Source organism: Chinchilla lanigera, unplaced genomic scaffold (genome assembly GCF_000276665.1).
Source record: "Chinchilla lanigera isolate Chin_1 unplaced genomic scaffold, ChiLan1.0 scaffold00014, whole genome shotgun sequence".
In the NCBI taxonomy this organism is placed as follows: domain Eukaryota; kingdom Metazoa; phylum Chordata; class Mammalia; order Rodentia; family Chinchillidae; genus Chinchilla; species Chinchilla lanigera.
The window spans coordinates 15,723,704-15,739,538 of NW_004955415.1; the positions used below are offsets into that span (position 1 = coordinate 15,723,704).

The 15,835-nt window shown below is 47.1% G+C and overlaps 1 protein-coding gene and 1 long non-coding RNA gene across 4 annotated transcripts in view; one reads left to right on the top strand and one right to left on the bottom strand.

Annotated features, from left to right (window-relative positions):
• The first annotated feature begins 3,164 nt into the window (after window positions 1–3,164).
• Window positions 3,165–9,066, top strand: LOC106148093. Its single transcript, XR_001233229.1, has 2 exons — window positions 3,165–4,589; window positions 7,314–9,066. It is a non-coding gene; the product is annotated as an uncharacterized LOC106148093 (long non-coding RNA).
• Window positions 9,067–9,430: 364 nt separating this feature from the next.
• Tmem230 (transmembrane protein 230) overlaps window positions 9,431–15,835 on the bottom strand; it is a 9,945-nt gene continuing 3,540 nt past the window's right edge. For 2 of the 3 annotated variants that reach the window (XM_005380825.1, XM_005380827.2), the window contains exons 3-4: window positions 15,027–15,149; window positions 12,872–13,594 (exon numbers count right to left, since the gene is read on the bottom strand). In XM_005380825.1, coding sequence (XP_005380882.1) covers window positions 13,454–13,594; window positions 15,027–15,149 — 264 coding nt within the window. In that variant the 3' untranslated portion in view covers window positions 12,872–13,453. Of the gene's footprint in view, window positions 12,174–12,871; window positions 13,595–15,026; window positions 15,150–15,835 lie in introns of those variants that run through there. The other variant, XM_005380826.2, reaches the window with a different exon arrangement.

A 15,835-nucleotide genomic window follows, 5' to 3' on the forward strand; every position in this document is an offset into this window, starting at 1 on the left:
TCCCTGGGGAACGCAAGGGTCTCCGGGCTGTGGGCGGTGAGGGTTTAAGCCGAGGATCAGTTCAGTGCCTTGCAGAAAGCCTTACTTCTGTTTGGAGACTCCTGCTGGGTCTTCCCTCCCAGCAGGCAAGGCGCCTCTTTCCTTTTCTCTGGGGTCTTCCCCTCCGACATGTCGTGCAGCCGGCAGTGACAGCTCATCGGGGTGAATTCACACCTGCTGGGATCCCCAAATTCTCTAACCTCGTCTTCCAGCCCACACCTGCCTTGGCCAGCACTGGTTGCTGTCATCATCCCTGACACTGGCGAGTCTCTACTGTTCCTTGGGTATTGGCCAAACTCAAGTGACAAGCAACTCCCTGCTTCCTCTCGTCTGTCATGGAGGGAGCCTGGCTTGGTCACCCGGACTCGCAGGGCCTGGCCTGAAGTAAACCCCACATACAGTAGCTTAGGGTTGGCCCACATGTGTAAGCATCTGGCAGCTGTCACCCTCCTTGCAACAAAGGCCACCAAACTGACCCGAGAGGCCCCAGACACTCTAAACTCATGGGCTTCTACTGCACCTCTGGTAACAGAATAAACACCAGTCCTTCGCCCTTGAAACCCTTGAATTGACCATAAACCCTGCCAGACCTCACACCCAGCCTTCCTCCTGCCCGGCCCCAATACTCAGGCTCCCCCCACACTCTTGCAAAAGACCCCGCTCCCCAGAGTACTAGGCCAGACCTGCAGGACCTCCACTCCTACACCCAGAGGTCGCCTGGCTGGCTTTCCTTCCCAAGCATCTGCCTCAGTTCACCCTTTGTGTCACTCCTCCTCCTTGGGGTCATGGTCAGCACCCACCCTACCAGTCCCAGACCTTTGCCTTCCTACTGGCTACTGGAGAAAGCCCGGTCACGGGCCCCATTCACCATCAGGCACAGCGTATACGTTTACCTAAGCCACAAGCCGTGCAGTGAGAGTGGGTGCATGTTACCATACATAAATTCCACTCCAGTAAAGTTGATTTAGAAAAGAGGGAAGAGAAGGTAGCTGAGTGACAGAGTGCTTGCCTAGCATTTGCGAGGCCCCGGGTTAGATTCCCAGCACCACAAGGAAGAAACCCTTCCCAAAGGAGCCCAACTTCATGTCATCCCACGAGACCATGTTTCCGAATTGCCATTAAGAATCCAGCTATGGTCCAAGCAGCTCACTCCCTTCCTGGCCAGGTGGGCAGCGACCAGAGGTGGCCGCTGTGAGACCCTGCTGCAACCGCACACAGGGACACCTGTCACATGCTGATTAACGTTCTTTATTCACTTTTCCTTCTGACAGCATTTACCAAGCAGCAGCTATCTGATAAGGCATACAGTGACCCAAACCTGTGCCCTCTCAGGTAACGGCCTAGTAGGGGGACACGGGTGCGTAAGATGATGAGTTGGTCGTTATGGTGGGTGCTGGTAAGGAGGAGAGAAATGAGCAGAATCAGGGTAGGGAGCACAGGGGATGACAATGACAGTGATGTCATGAGTGGCCCCAGACGTCAGCCTCCCTGCCCTGCGAGTGTACTCCGATGCTGGCCAGTGTGGACACTGACCGGAGGGAAGGGGCTGCTGCTGCGGGGAGCAGGGCCAGGGTGGCGCCCACGGACTCCAGGAAGAGCGGTAATGCTCTTCGCCATCTGGAAAGTTCATTTTTTGGTTTTTTGAACTTTAAATAAGCTTAAGCGTATTCACATCTTCTGCTCCAAGCCATCTTGCAATTTCAAATAATTTTTTAAACAAGGGTCCTTGTATTTTCACTTGGAACCACCTCCAAATTCCAGGGCTGGAACCTTGTTGTTTTGGAGAAGCGATTCCTTCCGTCACCCTCTCCGGCAGAGGCACCCAGCACTCAGGAGTCCCGCTCCTCCTTGGTGTGGCCCTTGCTCCCTGCGAGCTGAGATGCGGGACGGAGACCACGCAGACCCCATCCGGTGGCCTAGGACAGCACGGGCTCGTTTCCACCTGGCAGCTGGTGCTCACCAAGGGCCGCGTGGTCCTGGTAGAGGGAAAGTGAAGCCAAAGGGGACTCAGAAGCAACACCTGTCAGTGGAACCTGGTTCACTGGCCAGGACAGGCCACTCGGTGGGAAGCACAGTCCAAACCCAGCGGGGAGAACTGGCCCACTTGACAATCGGTCATTGTCGTTAGTCAAATTACCAAACAATCTCAAGTGTGATTTTATCATGGGCTGTTCTTTGCTGCTCCCATCTCTTTGGAGGTCTTGATTTTCCTATCGGTGCCTACAGAGACTCACTCGGTTTCACATTCTGCAGCTTTGTGATACCCTTTATTAGCAAAGAGGGCAAGTACTGTACTCCTAGAATCCTGTCAGCTCCCCCACCCCCACATGTGCTTCTGATGAAAGTGGAATTATGAACTTACAATATTTGCAGTCCATGAGGCTTCTTAGTTTAATAAAATAATCTATACCATAGTACAGCAATATATGCATACCAATGTCTATGGCAGCACAATTTATAACAGCTAAATCTTGGGAGTGGCCTATATGTTCATCAACAGACAAATGGACAAGGAAATGGGGTATCTATACATAATGGAATACTACTTGGCTATAAAGGAGGATAGATTTGAGACATCTGTAGCAAAATGGGTACATGTTGAAAACATAATCAAACGAAATAAATCAGACACACAGGTTTAAATATTGTCTGGTTTCTCTCATCTGAGTAATCCCAAAGACTAATACAGAGCAAAATAAAAGAGTGATAAAAGGAACCAGGGAAAGGGACCTTTGCCGACGGGAAGGAGACCAAGGTCCTGGGAGAGGAGGTGAGAAGATTTAAGGTGTGTCATGCACATGTAACAACTCTCCATAATAAGTGATCTCCACGTGATGATATGCTGGAGACAGGAACTAAAAAAATAATGAGAACAGGGAAAAGGAATCTAGAGATAAAGGCGGGGGGGGGGAGGGGAAAGGCAATAAAAAGAGTCAAGATATATTAAGTACATGTACCCAGTACCTAAGGTGAGTGTAAGCATCATGTAATGAACTAATGTACTAATAAAATAAAACTTAAAACTGGGTGTGGTGGTACATAGCACTGAAATCCCAGGCCACAGGAGGCTGAGGCAGGAGGACTGCTGGGAGTTTGAGGCCAGCCTGGGGGGCTACAAAGAGAGTTCAAGACCAGCCAGCCTGAACTGCACAGTGAGACCCTATTTCAAAAAGACAAATAATTAAGTAAATATGTTTTGGTATCTCAGCAAGGTTTTATGATTTTCTTCAAATACATTCAGTACCTTCCTATCAATTTGATCTCCAAATATTTTGTTTTATATGGTTTTTTTCCCTTGAGTACCAGGGATTGAACCCAGGGCCTTTGCACTGAGCTACAGCCACAGACCTTTATGTTTTTGAAACAAAGTCTTGCTAAGTCACTAAGTGGCCCACATGGGGCTCAAAGTTGAAATCCTTCTGACTCAGCCTTCCAGAGTACAGGGATTATAGGTATGCACCATGCCTTGCTTATTTTTGCTAAATGAGACTTTAATTTTACTTCCTTTTATTAAACATAAACACTGTTATTTAAATATTAGTCTACTAATTTAGAAATGCACTCATATTTGATATGCTTTGTAACCATCAATCCACTATATTCTCTAATTAGGGCTGTTTTTTAAAAACTTCTGTTTCTACAGGTTGCAATCCACTGATTTACAAATTATGATTAATCTCACTTTTTTTTTTTTTAGCCAATTTTATACTTCTCATTTGTGTTGCAAGAATGAAACTTGCTAACTTGTTCTGTTAGCTGTAAAATACCCATTGCCATGACTTCCTGGGACCTCGTGATGCACTTCTGCAGGGCACTGCGGCAGATGGCTCCAGCAGGGGATGACACAGCAGAATGCAGGGAAAGGAAGTCAAGTTTAAAGTCCTTATCAGATTTGGAACAGACGGTGGGAAAGTGACTAGCTTACTCAGTGTGGCCTCTGGACCATGGCTGGTGCCGGAGCTGTTTGGCACTCACAGCAAGCACACACCTAAAGCGTCTCTGGCTGTGGCTGTCATGTTCAGCGACACGACTGGCAAAGCTGCTTACTGAACAGTGGAGACCAGTGTTAACCCGACACCTGGTGAACTGGCCCTTCACCACAGATTGTGTGAGAAATGCTTCTTTAGACTACAGGTCTCTAGATTTAGAGAAGCAACATCGGGCCTGAAGGAAGCTTGCGGCTGAGAACAAGGGACAACACAGCAGCTCCCAAGGTCAAAGTCAGGGTGAGACAAATGCCATCTCAGCCACAGCCAAAGCCAGGCACACCCAAGGGTCAGATGACTCTGTTTGACAACACCCTTGCCCCAAGAGAGATGACAGGGCTGTCCTCTGGAGCGGCACATGTCCACAGTGACCAAGAAGAATCTTCTGTCACCTGGCAGAGTGGTGACTCAGCGGAATTTTTTTTAAAAGCAGAAAAAGAATGCAACATCTTATTTCTTGCCAGCTTGAGTCTGTGGACTGAGATTCATGCCAGGGTGACAGATGTCAGTGGACACTTACTTGGAGTTTGATTTTAATGGGCTGCGTCTGGTGGGTTTTTTTAGGTATGATATTTGCTATTAATTCTTTCATTATCAATGATGTCAACATGCACCTATCTGAAGTTGCTAGAATTTTCATGTTTTTCAAAATGTCAAATCAGGGATGGATGCTGGATTTCATCTAATTCCTTTTTGGTCTCTATCAAGACAGTAATGTGATTTGTTTCTCCTTCACCTGTGAGGGTAATGAATTACACAAAAGATTTCCTTAATATACCTTTGACTTTGCCTCTTTAACTCATAGATAGGTTTATCTACTTAAAATTTGCAATCTTAAAACCAATATTTATAGGTGAGTTTGATATGTTCATTTTTAAAACATTCATTTGGACAAGCTCTGATAAGGAGTTATATCAGGCTTTCATAAAATAAACCATGTTTCTGAGCTCTTCTCATACTCTATAGATTCTAGAATGTAACACTACCGACCATCTTTCTTGAAGGTTTACTAGAAATTCTCCACAATATTATTCAACTAGAGCTGAAACTTTAGGAGAATAAGACTTTTGATGGCTCTTTCCTAGCTACATGATTTGATTTACCTGAAGAGTTGATCTACTCAAATTTACCATTTCTTTATGAATCAATCTGTCACTTATATTTTCTTATTTTAAAAAAACTGGCTGGGTATGGTGGCACACGCCTATAATCCCAGCACTTGGGAGGCTGAGGCAGGAGGATGGCTGCGAGTCTGAGGCCAGGAAGGGCTACACAGTGAGTTCGAGGCCAGCCTGGACTACACAGAGACCTTGTCCCTGGCTAGATATTTGGGCTGCAGTTTAGGCGCCGTCTCTAAAATGTTCACCATCGCTGATCTGGAGTCACTGGCTGTGGGCTTCCCAGTGAATGCGGACTGTCTCATGGTCAACGAGTCCCTTGCACAGGCACAGATCTCCCTACAGCCAACACCCCCACACCCCCAGCCCCATGCTGGGGATGGAGCCCAGGCCTTGTGCACGCTCATCAATTGCTTTACCACTGAGCTACAGCCCAGCCCACTCTACTCAGTTCGGTATCCTCCTCACTCTTTTCTTTTGTGATGTAGCCCAGGCTGGCCTTGAACTGGTGACCAACCTCCTGCCTCAGACTCTCAAGGGCTGGGATTACAAATGTGTGTCACCACACCTGGTTATGCTCACTGTTTATCATGATATCACAGCCAAGGATCACCTAGAAGAGACTAAAGCAAAGCAGAGAGAAACAGAAAATGCAACACAGAAAAGACGTGAAGGTAGATAGGAATATTACAAATTAGGGACTGGCAGTGTAGCTCAGTGGTAGAATGCTTGCTTCTGGGTTCCATTCCCAATACCACACACACACACACACACACACACCCTTGAATATTGCCAGAAAGGACCATTCATTCATCCTCTCTCAAAGGTAATTATTAGATGCCCTCTGTGTCAAGCATATTTAAGCTGCTTAGGATGTCAGTGATTTAAACAAAAATCCAAATAAGAAACCATATCAAAAGTTGTAAAATTTATACAACAAAAAGATAAAAATACAAAAAACATTTTAAAAGGAAAAAGTAAACATATAGTTTCTGCTTATCAATTAAACTCCAGTGAAGATGGAAGGAGGAAAGGGAGGGAGGAAGGAAGCGCGACAGTAAGACGCTTGCCTTGTGAGCTCGCGTTCTGTATTCTAAGCAGAGAGGGAGACAGATGCGGAAGCGAGTAAGGTAAGTGGTGCTGTGTTCCCAGGTGCCGGCTGGTACAGTCAGCAGAACAGAAGCTGAGCCTGGGAAGGGTCAGGTAGATGCGGGCGTGGTGCCTACGAAAGAGACGGCAGGGCAGGCCTTCCTAAGATGCCCAGGGGACTCTTGGGACCTCAGCTAGGATGGTAGGGACCAGGAGGCTGGCGTGGCTGCAGCAGTGTGTGTAGGATGCAGCACAGCGGAGGACGCCAGAGAGGGGAGGATAGAGCAGCCATGTGGCCACTGCAGGGAGGAAGGCTTTAACTCCAAGTCTAGAGTGGGCCCACCATGGGACTCAGAGTAATAACTCAATGTATCACTAAAGGATCCCCCACCTGCTGTGCTAGTAAGTGAAGGCTGCATGCTGATAAAAATACAGTGAGATAATAAAAGATGTTATGGCTGGGCATGGTGGTGCACGCCTGTAATCCCAGTACTCGGGATGCTGAGGCAGGAGGATTACAGTGAGTTCAACACCAGCCTGGGCTATAAAGTGAGTTCAAGGCCAGCCTGAACTGCACAGTGAGACCCTGTCTCAAAAAGACAAAAAAAAAAAAAAAAAGATGTGATGGCCCCTGATTGCTGTAAGGTAAAAAAGGAGTCCTTGAACATTAGAAAAGGATGAAGTACAATACAAGAGTTGAAGGAAAAACAAAGAAAAGCTTCCACAAAGAGCAAAATACTGAAAAAAAGGCGAGAAAAGGGCCAACGATTAGACAAGTGCAGAAAGAGGAAGTAGAGACATGTGAGTGAAAGAAGTGATAGAGCTGGGCTTCATGGCACACACCTGCAATCCAAGCACTTGGGAGGCTGAGGCAGGAGGATCATCACAAGTTCAAGGCCAGCCTGAGCTACACAGTGAGTTCAAGGACAGCCTGAACTGCATAGAGATCCTGACTCAAAACAACAAAAAAAGCCATTTGCTAAAGAGATTACAGGTACATTCATAAATTTTTAAAAAAGAACTGATCAAATAAGTATTGTAGAATATTCTCTAATAACAAAGGACTTGCGTTTCCACACAGAAAGGGCTCAGAGTGCCTGGCACAAAGGATAATTAGAGCTGGATAAAAACAGGCCGAGACATGTGACTGAGAAATTTTGGAACACAAGACAATCGTATAAGGATCCCAAGAGAAAAACTGCAACAAAGCAAGAGTCAGGACTCCAAGTGACAGCGAGACACCCACAGATGTCGCACAGGAAGCAAAGGCGTCATAGTCACATCCTCCCTGTAGGAGGACGGCAGGTCCCTGAGAAGAGTTCTCCAGAGCGAGACGGTGGAGCGCTCGGAGGTTTACACAAGTGGGAGTCAGCTTGGGTTTAACTATGGGTTGATGCATAGCAAATGATGCAAACAAACAGGATTGTTAACTCTGGGGAAAAGTAAAAGTTGCGTGAGAAAAGTAAGTCCTGACGAGCATCCCGGCCAAGCTGTGAGTAGGACATACATGCCCTCTGTGATGTGAGCGTCAATACCGACCCAAGTGAAACAGCGCAGACACACGGACAAGCAGAGGGGCCAGCAGTACGTGTCCCTGACGGCAGGCAGGGAGCACAGCTAAATAAATAAAATTGGAAGGCCGACACTGAAAACCCCTGAAGTGGTAACATAAATATGTCCTGTTGGTAATCAAAGTTAATGCTCAGAAGAGCCAGGTGTCTCGCGGACAGAAGGAAGAGGGGTTGCAGATGACTAGTTCTCAGGATGAGCCTTGGAGGATTTAAAAAGGAGAAATATGTGCATGGTAATATTTTGAAAATAAACAAAATTAAGAAAGAAAACTACTACCACCCCTCATTTTTTGCAGCTTGTAACTTGGTCCTGTGTCCTTTCTCCCCCTCAGTCCCCAACTCTGCCCATGCTGACTTCAGACTCCACTACAAGTGTGGCCCCGTCACATCCCCTGCCCCACCGGTCACTGTCCAGCCCAAGTCCGTCTCAGTAAAGTCATTTCAGACCCTGGTGGTTCTTGTTTCTGATCAAATTCACTTACAGCAGCAACAATTTTTAAACTACTCACTTACTGTTTTACTGATTGTATTTGCTGGGCCAGTTCAAGTATGGATCACGCATTCCACTTCAGTAAGCGGGAAACTTTGGTGGGTGGACAAGGTGGATGATTTATTTTTAATGCCGCGCAGGGGGCTATGCCTGCAATAGGTGCTCAAGAAACATTTCACAGAAAGTTTAAAGGTAAGATGCATGGTGAATTTGCAATTTTCAATCAAGGTCTGGAGATAAAACCAAAGCTAAAGTTATAACCGATAAGACATGAGGAGGAATTAATTGTATTAACACAGCGCTGCTTTCAAAGTTCTGTGCTCTACTTGTTTGGTTAATGTTTAAGTTGTTTTAATGCAGATATATTTTGCTCCCAAAGTACTCTCCAGTTCCAAGTGCCAGTGACCCAGGGCTTTGTAGATGTAGGTCCAATCAGACAACGACCGATGTGACTTATAGACTCTGTGCCTGCCTCCTTTGTTGTGCAAGATTGCAAAGTCCAAATCTCTGCAGGCTGAGAAATGAGTTCTTTTATTGGCAATCTGATGAGATATGATTGTTGGAGAGAGATGACTTTCCTGCCCTTTGCTGGAGGTAGGGAGATGGAAAACCCAGGAGAGTGACATACATCAGGAGATCTTCATGAGGAACGTTCACAGCGAGCAGGAGCCTTGCCACGCTGTTCAGGACTTACAGTGGCTTCACTTCCCATTAAATGGGCAAACTTCCTGGCATCTCCTGACATAGCCAGATCAACATAAAAAAAAAAAAAATCAACATAATACACTCCATTGACAGAAGGAAGACAAAAACCATACGATGAGTTCAATAGATATAAAAAGGATTTGACAAAAATGCAACGTTTTTTTCAGGGTAAATGCTCTCAGCTGGGGGCTGGAGATATAGCTCAGCAGTACAGCCCCTGCCTGGCAAGTGCAAGGTCCTGAGTTTGATTCCTGGTACCAAAACAAAAACCAAAACACCAAAAACAGCCCAAAACTCTCAGCTGGGAGCCGGGCCTGGTGGCACACGCCTGTAATCACAGCATTTGGGAAGCTGAGGCAGGAGGATCACCATGAGTTTGAGGGCAGCCTGAACCAGATTGCGAGACCCTGTCTCAAGAAACAAAGCAAAGCAAAACAAACACAAAAAAACAAACAACAAGAACAAAACAACAACAAACACTTCTCAAAAAGTTGGATACACCAGGAATGTACTTTAGCATAATAAAGGCCACATGTGCCAAGCCACAGCTAACATAGTATACAATGAGAAAAAGTTAAAGGCTTTTTCCTCAGAGCAAGACAGATTCCCCTCTTCACTTCTACTCAGCACTGTGCTGCCAAACTAACCTCAAGACCAACTAGGCGAGAAAAAGAAATAAGAAGCATCTGAGTCAGAAAGGAAGTAAAACTGTAAGTATCTGCAGACGCGTATGCAGTAAACTCTAAAGATTACACACACACACGCACACACACAAACTCAATAGAACTAGACACACTGCATAAATTTGCAGGATATAAAATCAATATACAACCATCAGTAATGCTTCTATATATTAACAAGAAACTATCCAAGAAGAAATTTAAAATATCCCATTTATAATCTGATTTATAATAGCTACAAACAAAAACAGAAATTAAGCTGACACCCCCAAGAATAGGAGACCATCAGCTCTCAGCAAGTCCTTGGTCGCTAAGCTTGGAGTCTTACAGGGCTGGAGACACAGCTTAGTGGCAGAGCAGCATCCTAGCATGCTCGAGGCCCTGGGTTCCCTCACCAGGCACCAGCAACCACAGATCCAAGAGCTGCTAGCCTGGATTTCCCAGGGCTCCTCACCACCCTCCTCTCTCCCGAATACCCACTATTGCCCGTGGAGCCCCTCTTCTCAGCTCTGCTGGGTGAGAACGCCCTAGGGTGTGGAGGAGCTGCAGCTGCTGTAGCTTGGGCTGCAGGAAGATTCCAGCCCTGGGCGTGAAAGACTCAGGCTACTCTGAAGACACTAAATGCCAGAGAAAAACACTCTCAAAGGACCAGTCTCCTGGCCCAAAGGATATTACCCCTCAGACTGGACCGTTTTCCAGTTTGCTCATCTTAGGTTTCTGTGAGGAACAAAAGAATGGAAACATCAGAGTCAGGGAGGAAAGCCACCACCTCCAGCGATGAGGTGGACTCCAAGCCACCAGGCCTGCCTCCCAGAGAAGACTGGAGGGAAACCTGTCCTGCTTCTCTCTGTCTGGTTCATGAACTGCCCGCCTGGGCCTCGGAGGATCGAAGCACACTCCTCACTGCCAGTATCTGCACATGTCTGAGAATCCTGTTTCAGTTTCTCCCACTCCTCAGGCCATGGAGCTACTCTTTTGCTAGAGAATACTGACAGACTGAGAAGGCGCCATTGCCTCCTGGGTGCCCCTCACTCACTGCTGGTACTGCTTGAGGAGATCCAGTGCAGTTGAGGAGGTGGAGGCCCAGTGTGCCCCAGCCAGCTCCTCCGACCCTGAGAACGAGCCCCTGGGGTCTCGTCACAATGGAGGCCAACTTGGGGGCAGGCGCAGGGCACTGTGTTTCTACCAAGTGCCCTTGTGATGCCCGTGCTGCCCACCCAGACCATAACGGAAGGGGCAGAGAGCAGAGGGAGGAGTGGCGGGCGGAGAGGAAGAACAGGCTCCAAGAGGGGAGGTCTGATGCTCCCACAGCACCACGACAAGAGGGTGGTCTGCCCAGGGTTCGCACTTTCCCAAGGCCTGGAGCCCAACAAACAAAGCCTAGCTCCTCAGCCTCCCACACCTCCTGGAGGCAGCCGAGGGAGCACTGCCCACCTGGTCCTACATCCAAGTGTAGGACCCCAAGGGCGCACATGCGCTCTGTTCCGATACCAAAGGGGTCCCTCCACCTTCTCCGACTGCACGTGCTCAGTGCATACTATGCGCCTGTCTCGGCACGGAGCCCCTCCTGCACGGCCTCACCATGCGCAGTGCTACCCCGGGGGGTAGGAACAGAAGCTCCAGAGATAACATGCCCAATACCGCATGGGTAATAAGGTCAGTCTGTGCCCTCCGCAGCACGCCTGAACTGTGACTGAAGCACACGCCTCCAGGACCGAGTCTGGAGAAGCCTCGATGGGAAGCCACTCCACAGATAAGGCACCCGCGGTGACCTGGACTCACACCTTCAGAGGTTAACAGAAAGTCACCATGGTTGTTGTTTCCGCCAGGTTCCTGGGCACACACTGACAGGAGGCTACCTGTGCCAGCTGCTGTGTAGACTGCGAAGTGTGTGCCAGGCAGGGGCTGTACCCACAGGCAGCACCTTTCCAAGTGCCCTGGCCAGTTCTGAATTCAACTGAACCAGCCTGCCCACCCATCCTGGAAAGGAACACAATGTCCTCTTGGGTCTGGCTCTCCACGTAACAGACGCCAGGCCGCAAGCAGAGCTGTGCTTGTAGGACGGCAAGAGGCTGTCTGTCCTCAGCGACGTTTGCAGGTTGGGTATAAAGTAAGTAAGGGGTGGTGGGGCTTGGGGCTCTGGGGTGTCCTGCCCGGTGCAGCTGATTTCCTCACACCCCTTCAGCTGCCTGGAGTCTCTTAGTAATGAACAACCGTCTGGTTTTCAAGAGAAGTCAGACAACAAGACCATCGGAACCTCATTTCTGAAACTGCAGGCCAACAGTGGCCACAGGCCCGCAGCCTCTGCTTCTGCTCCTCACCGACAGGCTGTGTCTGGATGCCGGGCTGTGGAGCACAGCACTCCACCAGTGGCGACGCTCTGGAGCCCCCACTGTGCACAACAGCTGCAGAAGCTAGAGAGGCCTTTTCACGTTCAGAATGACGAATGGGAAGCGTAGCAGCTGTCACAGTGAGGGTGCCTGCTTTCGCTGCCACTGTAAAAGGGAGGAGGCTGCTTTTAGGTAAAATATCTACTTCACAATTGACCATGGTCCCCACTCCTTACTATCCGGCCCTTCTCAGTATTCCTGCCAACCCTGAAGGTATCAATCCAGGCCCTGCCAACCTGAGCCTCACACATCCCACCCACTGCTGAGAATCTTAGACTTCTCTGAGGATTAAAATGATAAATATGTAACAAAAGTATTTAGTACTCAAGAGGCTGAGGCAGGAAGATTGAGCCCAGCTTCAGCTACACAGTGAGACTCGGTCTCAAAAAAACAAAACAGAGATTGGAAAGTAGTGTCTTACGATGACAGCTACATAAAAACATAGGCAGTCTTGGGGTCAAAGATATCATAAAATCACTTAAACCGATTTTAAGTCTAGGATTTGGATTTTGACCTTTTAATTTCTTTTGAATATACATCCCTTTTTTAATTTCTTTTGAATATGCATCCCTTTTTTGCAAGCAAGGACACATAATCAACCTAAGGCAACTTAGGCTTCTAGAGAGCGAGGCCAAGTTTGCAACCTTTATCAGGATGATACTAGCCCTGAACAATTTATCCACATCTTCCATGAGGAGACAGCCAAAAGTCCAGTCCTTCAAGGCGTGATATGTAGGCCATCTTATACCCAAATAATCTGCTGGCAATCATATGGGGAAACTAGGTCAGAGCTGGCCAAAGACTGGTTGTCAGAGAAAATGTCTGTATTTTGAAAACTGCTGTCAATAACAAAGCAAGTAACAAATATTACAGGACCCACACTGATACCTGATTTCACCCAGGTCTCTCACAGAACATGAAGGTGCAGAGATATACAGAAGGGATAAGATACTGAAACATTGTAAAGATAAATTACTTCGTAAGGAAATTAGATACACTGCATACTTCCATTTGCTGTAAGACAAACTGACAATGAAGACTATTTAAGGGAAATCCTCAGCTCTAAAGAAGGTAGTAGTTGTACTACAACTTTCCACTACAGAATAACCTCCTGCTTTTCAAGATAATTAACACTCTTCCATGGTACCTACTCATGTGGAAAAACTTGCTGAGCTTTTGCCAGGCCAGGAGATGAAAACAAGAGCATGTCCTAATTAGCTAACTGTAAGCTCAGTGAACGTTTTCGGGATGGACCCATAAAATCTGGCCACTGATTTGTTAAACATCTACTAACTGCAAAATCCCTCAGCTCTTAGCCTTGGTTCCCACTCAGTACTGTAAAGGTTGGGTGTAGCTCCACCGTGACTCTTCTTAGGGCTGAGGTGCTAGTCATCAAAGTCCGGAATGTCATCATAGGAGTAACCCCGGTAGCCTTTGGATGCGTAGTAGGCAATGCGCAGGTGGTAAAATCCTGGCAGGAACACCAGAATGCCAATGATCAGGACGGGAACGGCCCGGTCTGCCCCCTGGTGGCAAAAGAAGGAAAACATTACAGTAGTACCATGCAACTTACACATTTCAAAATAAAGCCACAGGCCCCATCTATGGACCACTACTTCACAGTTTTCTGAGTATCTCCCTTAGGTAGTACAGTACCAAGGGGAATGTTTGTATCTCCTTCTTTCCTGATTACAAACTGACAGAAAACTTTAAAGTACTAAATACTCTTTATTCAGATGAGAATAGCTTATTTCCTTCTGGTCCTTTTTCACAGTTCTTAGTTGTAAAGACGCCACACTGTGTCCTGTGGGTCTCTTCATCACAAGCACTTGCCAGTGTCAGAGACCCTTCATATGTATGAACGGTGGGTCCTCACCGACAGGCTGTGTCTGGATGCCAGGCTGTGGAGCAGAGTATTCCACCAGTGGCGACGCTCTGGAGCCCTCACTGTGCACAACAGCTGCAGAAGTCAGGGAAGCCTTTACTCTAGCGCCCACAGCTGTCGGGCACTGGTTCCTTTTCTCTGTGACCATACAGAAGCACTGGAGTGTAGCTCAGGGGTAGAGCACTTTCCAGAACTATACAGAATACAATAAGCTTGTTTTTCTTGGTTTGTGCTGGAGTAAGTTCAGGATAACTTAGACACCATGTACATACGAGGATAGCCCAAGAGAAAGAACCACCAAAGACCACCTTAGGTTCTAAGACATTACACCGCCCCTCAAAGGTGCTGCACCCGAACGGCGGTCTGTACAAGCCTCCTGCTTCTCCCCAGATACTGACCAGTACATCTATGCCACTACCCAGCTATGACAACAGATGCTGCTCTGGTTACAGCCTCTCACAGGTCAGAAATGCTGGATGCCAGGCTCAGATTTGCTAGTCCAAACTGTGGCTGTGGACAAACCGCCTAACAGCTCAGAGGCCAAGTCTGCCTACCTGACAACACCCATCTCAGCGAAACAATGGAAGAAATTTATTTTGTTAATTTGTTCTGTTTTTGCAGAATTGGGGATTGAATCCAGGGTCCTCCGACTGACTTATATACACAGACCTTTTTTAAAGTTTTGGGTTGTTTTTGTTTTCTGAGACAGGGTCTTGCTATATAGTTGAGGGTGGCCTCAAACTCCTGGTGATCCTCCTGCCTCAGCCTCTTCCGAGTGCTGGGATTACAGGCATGCACCACTATCCCCAGCTTTTTTAATTTTCAGATAGGGTCTTGGTAAGTTGCTGAGGTTGGGCTCAAGTTTGGGAGCCTCCTGTCTCAGTCTGTCTGTTCAGATTACAGGTACGGGCCACCATGCCCAGCTAAAAAAACACATTTCATCAAAAAACAAAATATAAAAGATACATTTTTTCTTCTTTCTGCTGGAACCGGGTGTACCAGATAGAATATATAAACGATAGCACCCTAGGTCACATTTTTAAAGATCTTTTAAGACATTCCCATCCTCTTACCCCTTTGCTGATGTAGCCAGACAACAGGAGGGAGCCTATTATAATAAGAAAGGCACCAATCAAAAACAGCACAGTGGCAAGTGCGATGGCCTTGTAGGGTATCTTAGGCGGGCTTTTCTTAAACTGGAAGAAAACCAACAAACACAAGGAAGAACATTATGTTTTGTTTTGTTTTTTTTTTTTTTTTTGGTTTTTCTCTGGTACCGGGAATCGAACTCACGACCTTGCGCTTGCCAGGCAGGCGCTTTTGCCGCTGAGCTAAATCCCCAGCCCCAAGGAAGAACATTATGAAGATGACCGGCGAATACACCTTAAAGCAGGAAGGATAATTAAGAACCAGACTGGATGCTTCAAGTGTTTTAAAAGTATGTACATCTTACCACCCAGTGTAAGGAGAGAAAGGAAGGGCACAGACAATAGATGAAGCTCTAGCTATGCTCTAGCTATGCTCTGGCAGTCACTCCCAGGAGATCTCGAGGGGTGCCATTCTGCCCAGATCTAACATTCTATAGACTATGCCCTGCATTTAAGACACTTTTGGTCACTTGTTCATTATATGTGTTTACTAAGTGGCACATGGATGGTTGTACTGACCTATGGGGATTTAAGAGTGAACAACATGCTATGGAAAAGTGAACTGATTTCTGGGATTCAAAGTTAGTATACTGTCAAAAGTTTTAAAAAACACAATTTCAGCTTTCTCTAAAGTACTAGTTTATGAACAAGTTCAATTCAAGGCCAGGCGTGGTGTTGCACGCCTGTAATCCCAGCACTGGGGAGGCTGAGGCAGGAAGGATCATTGCAAGTTC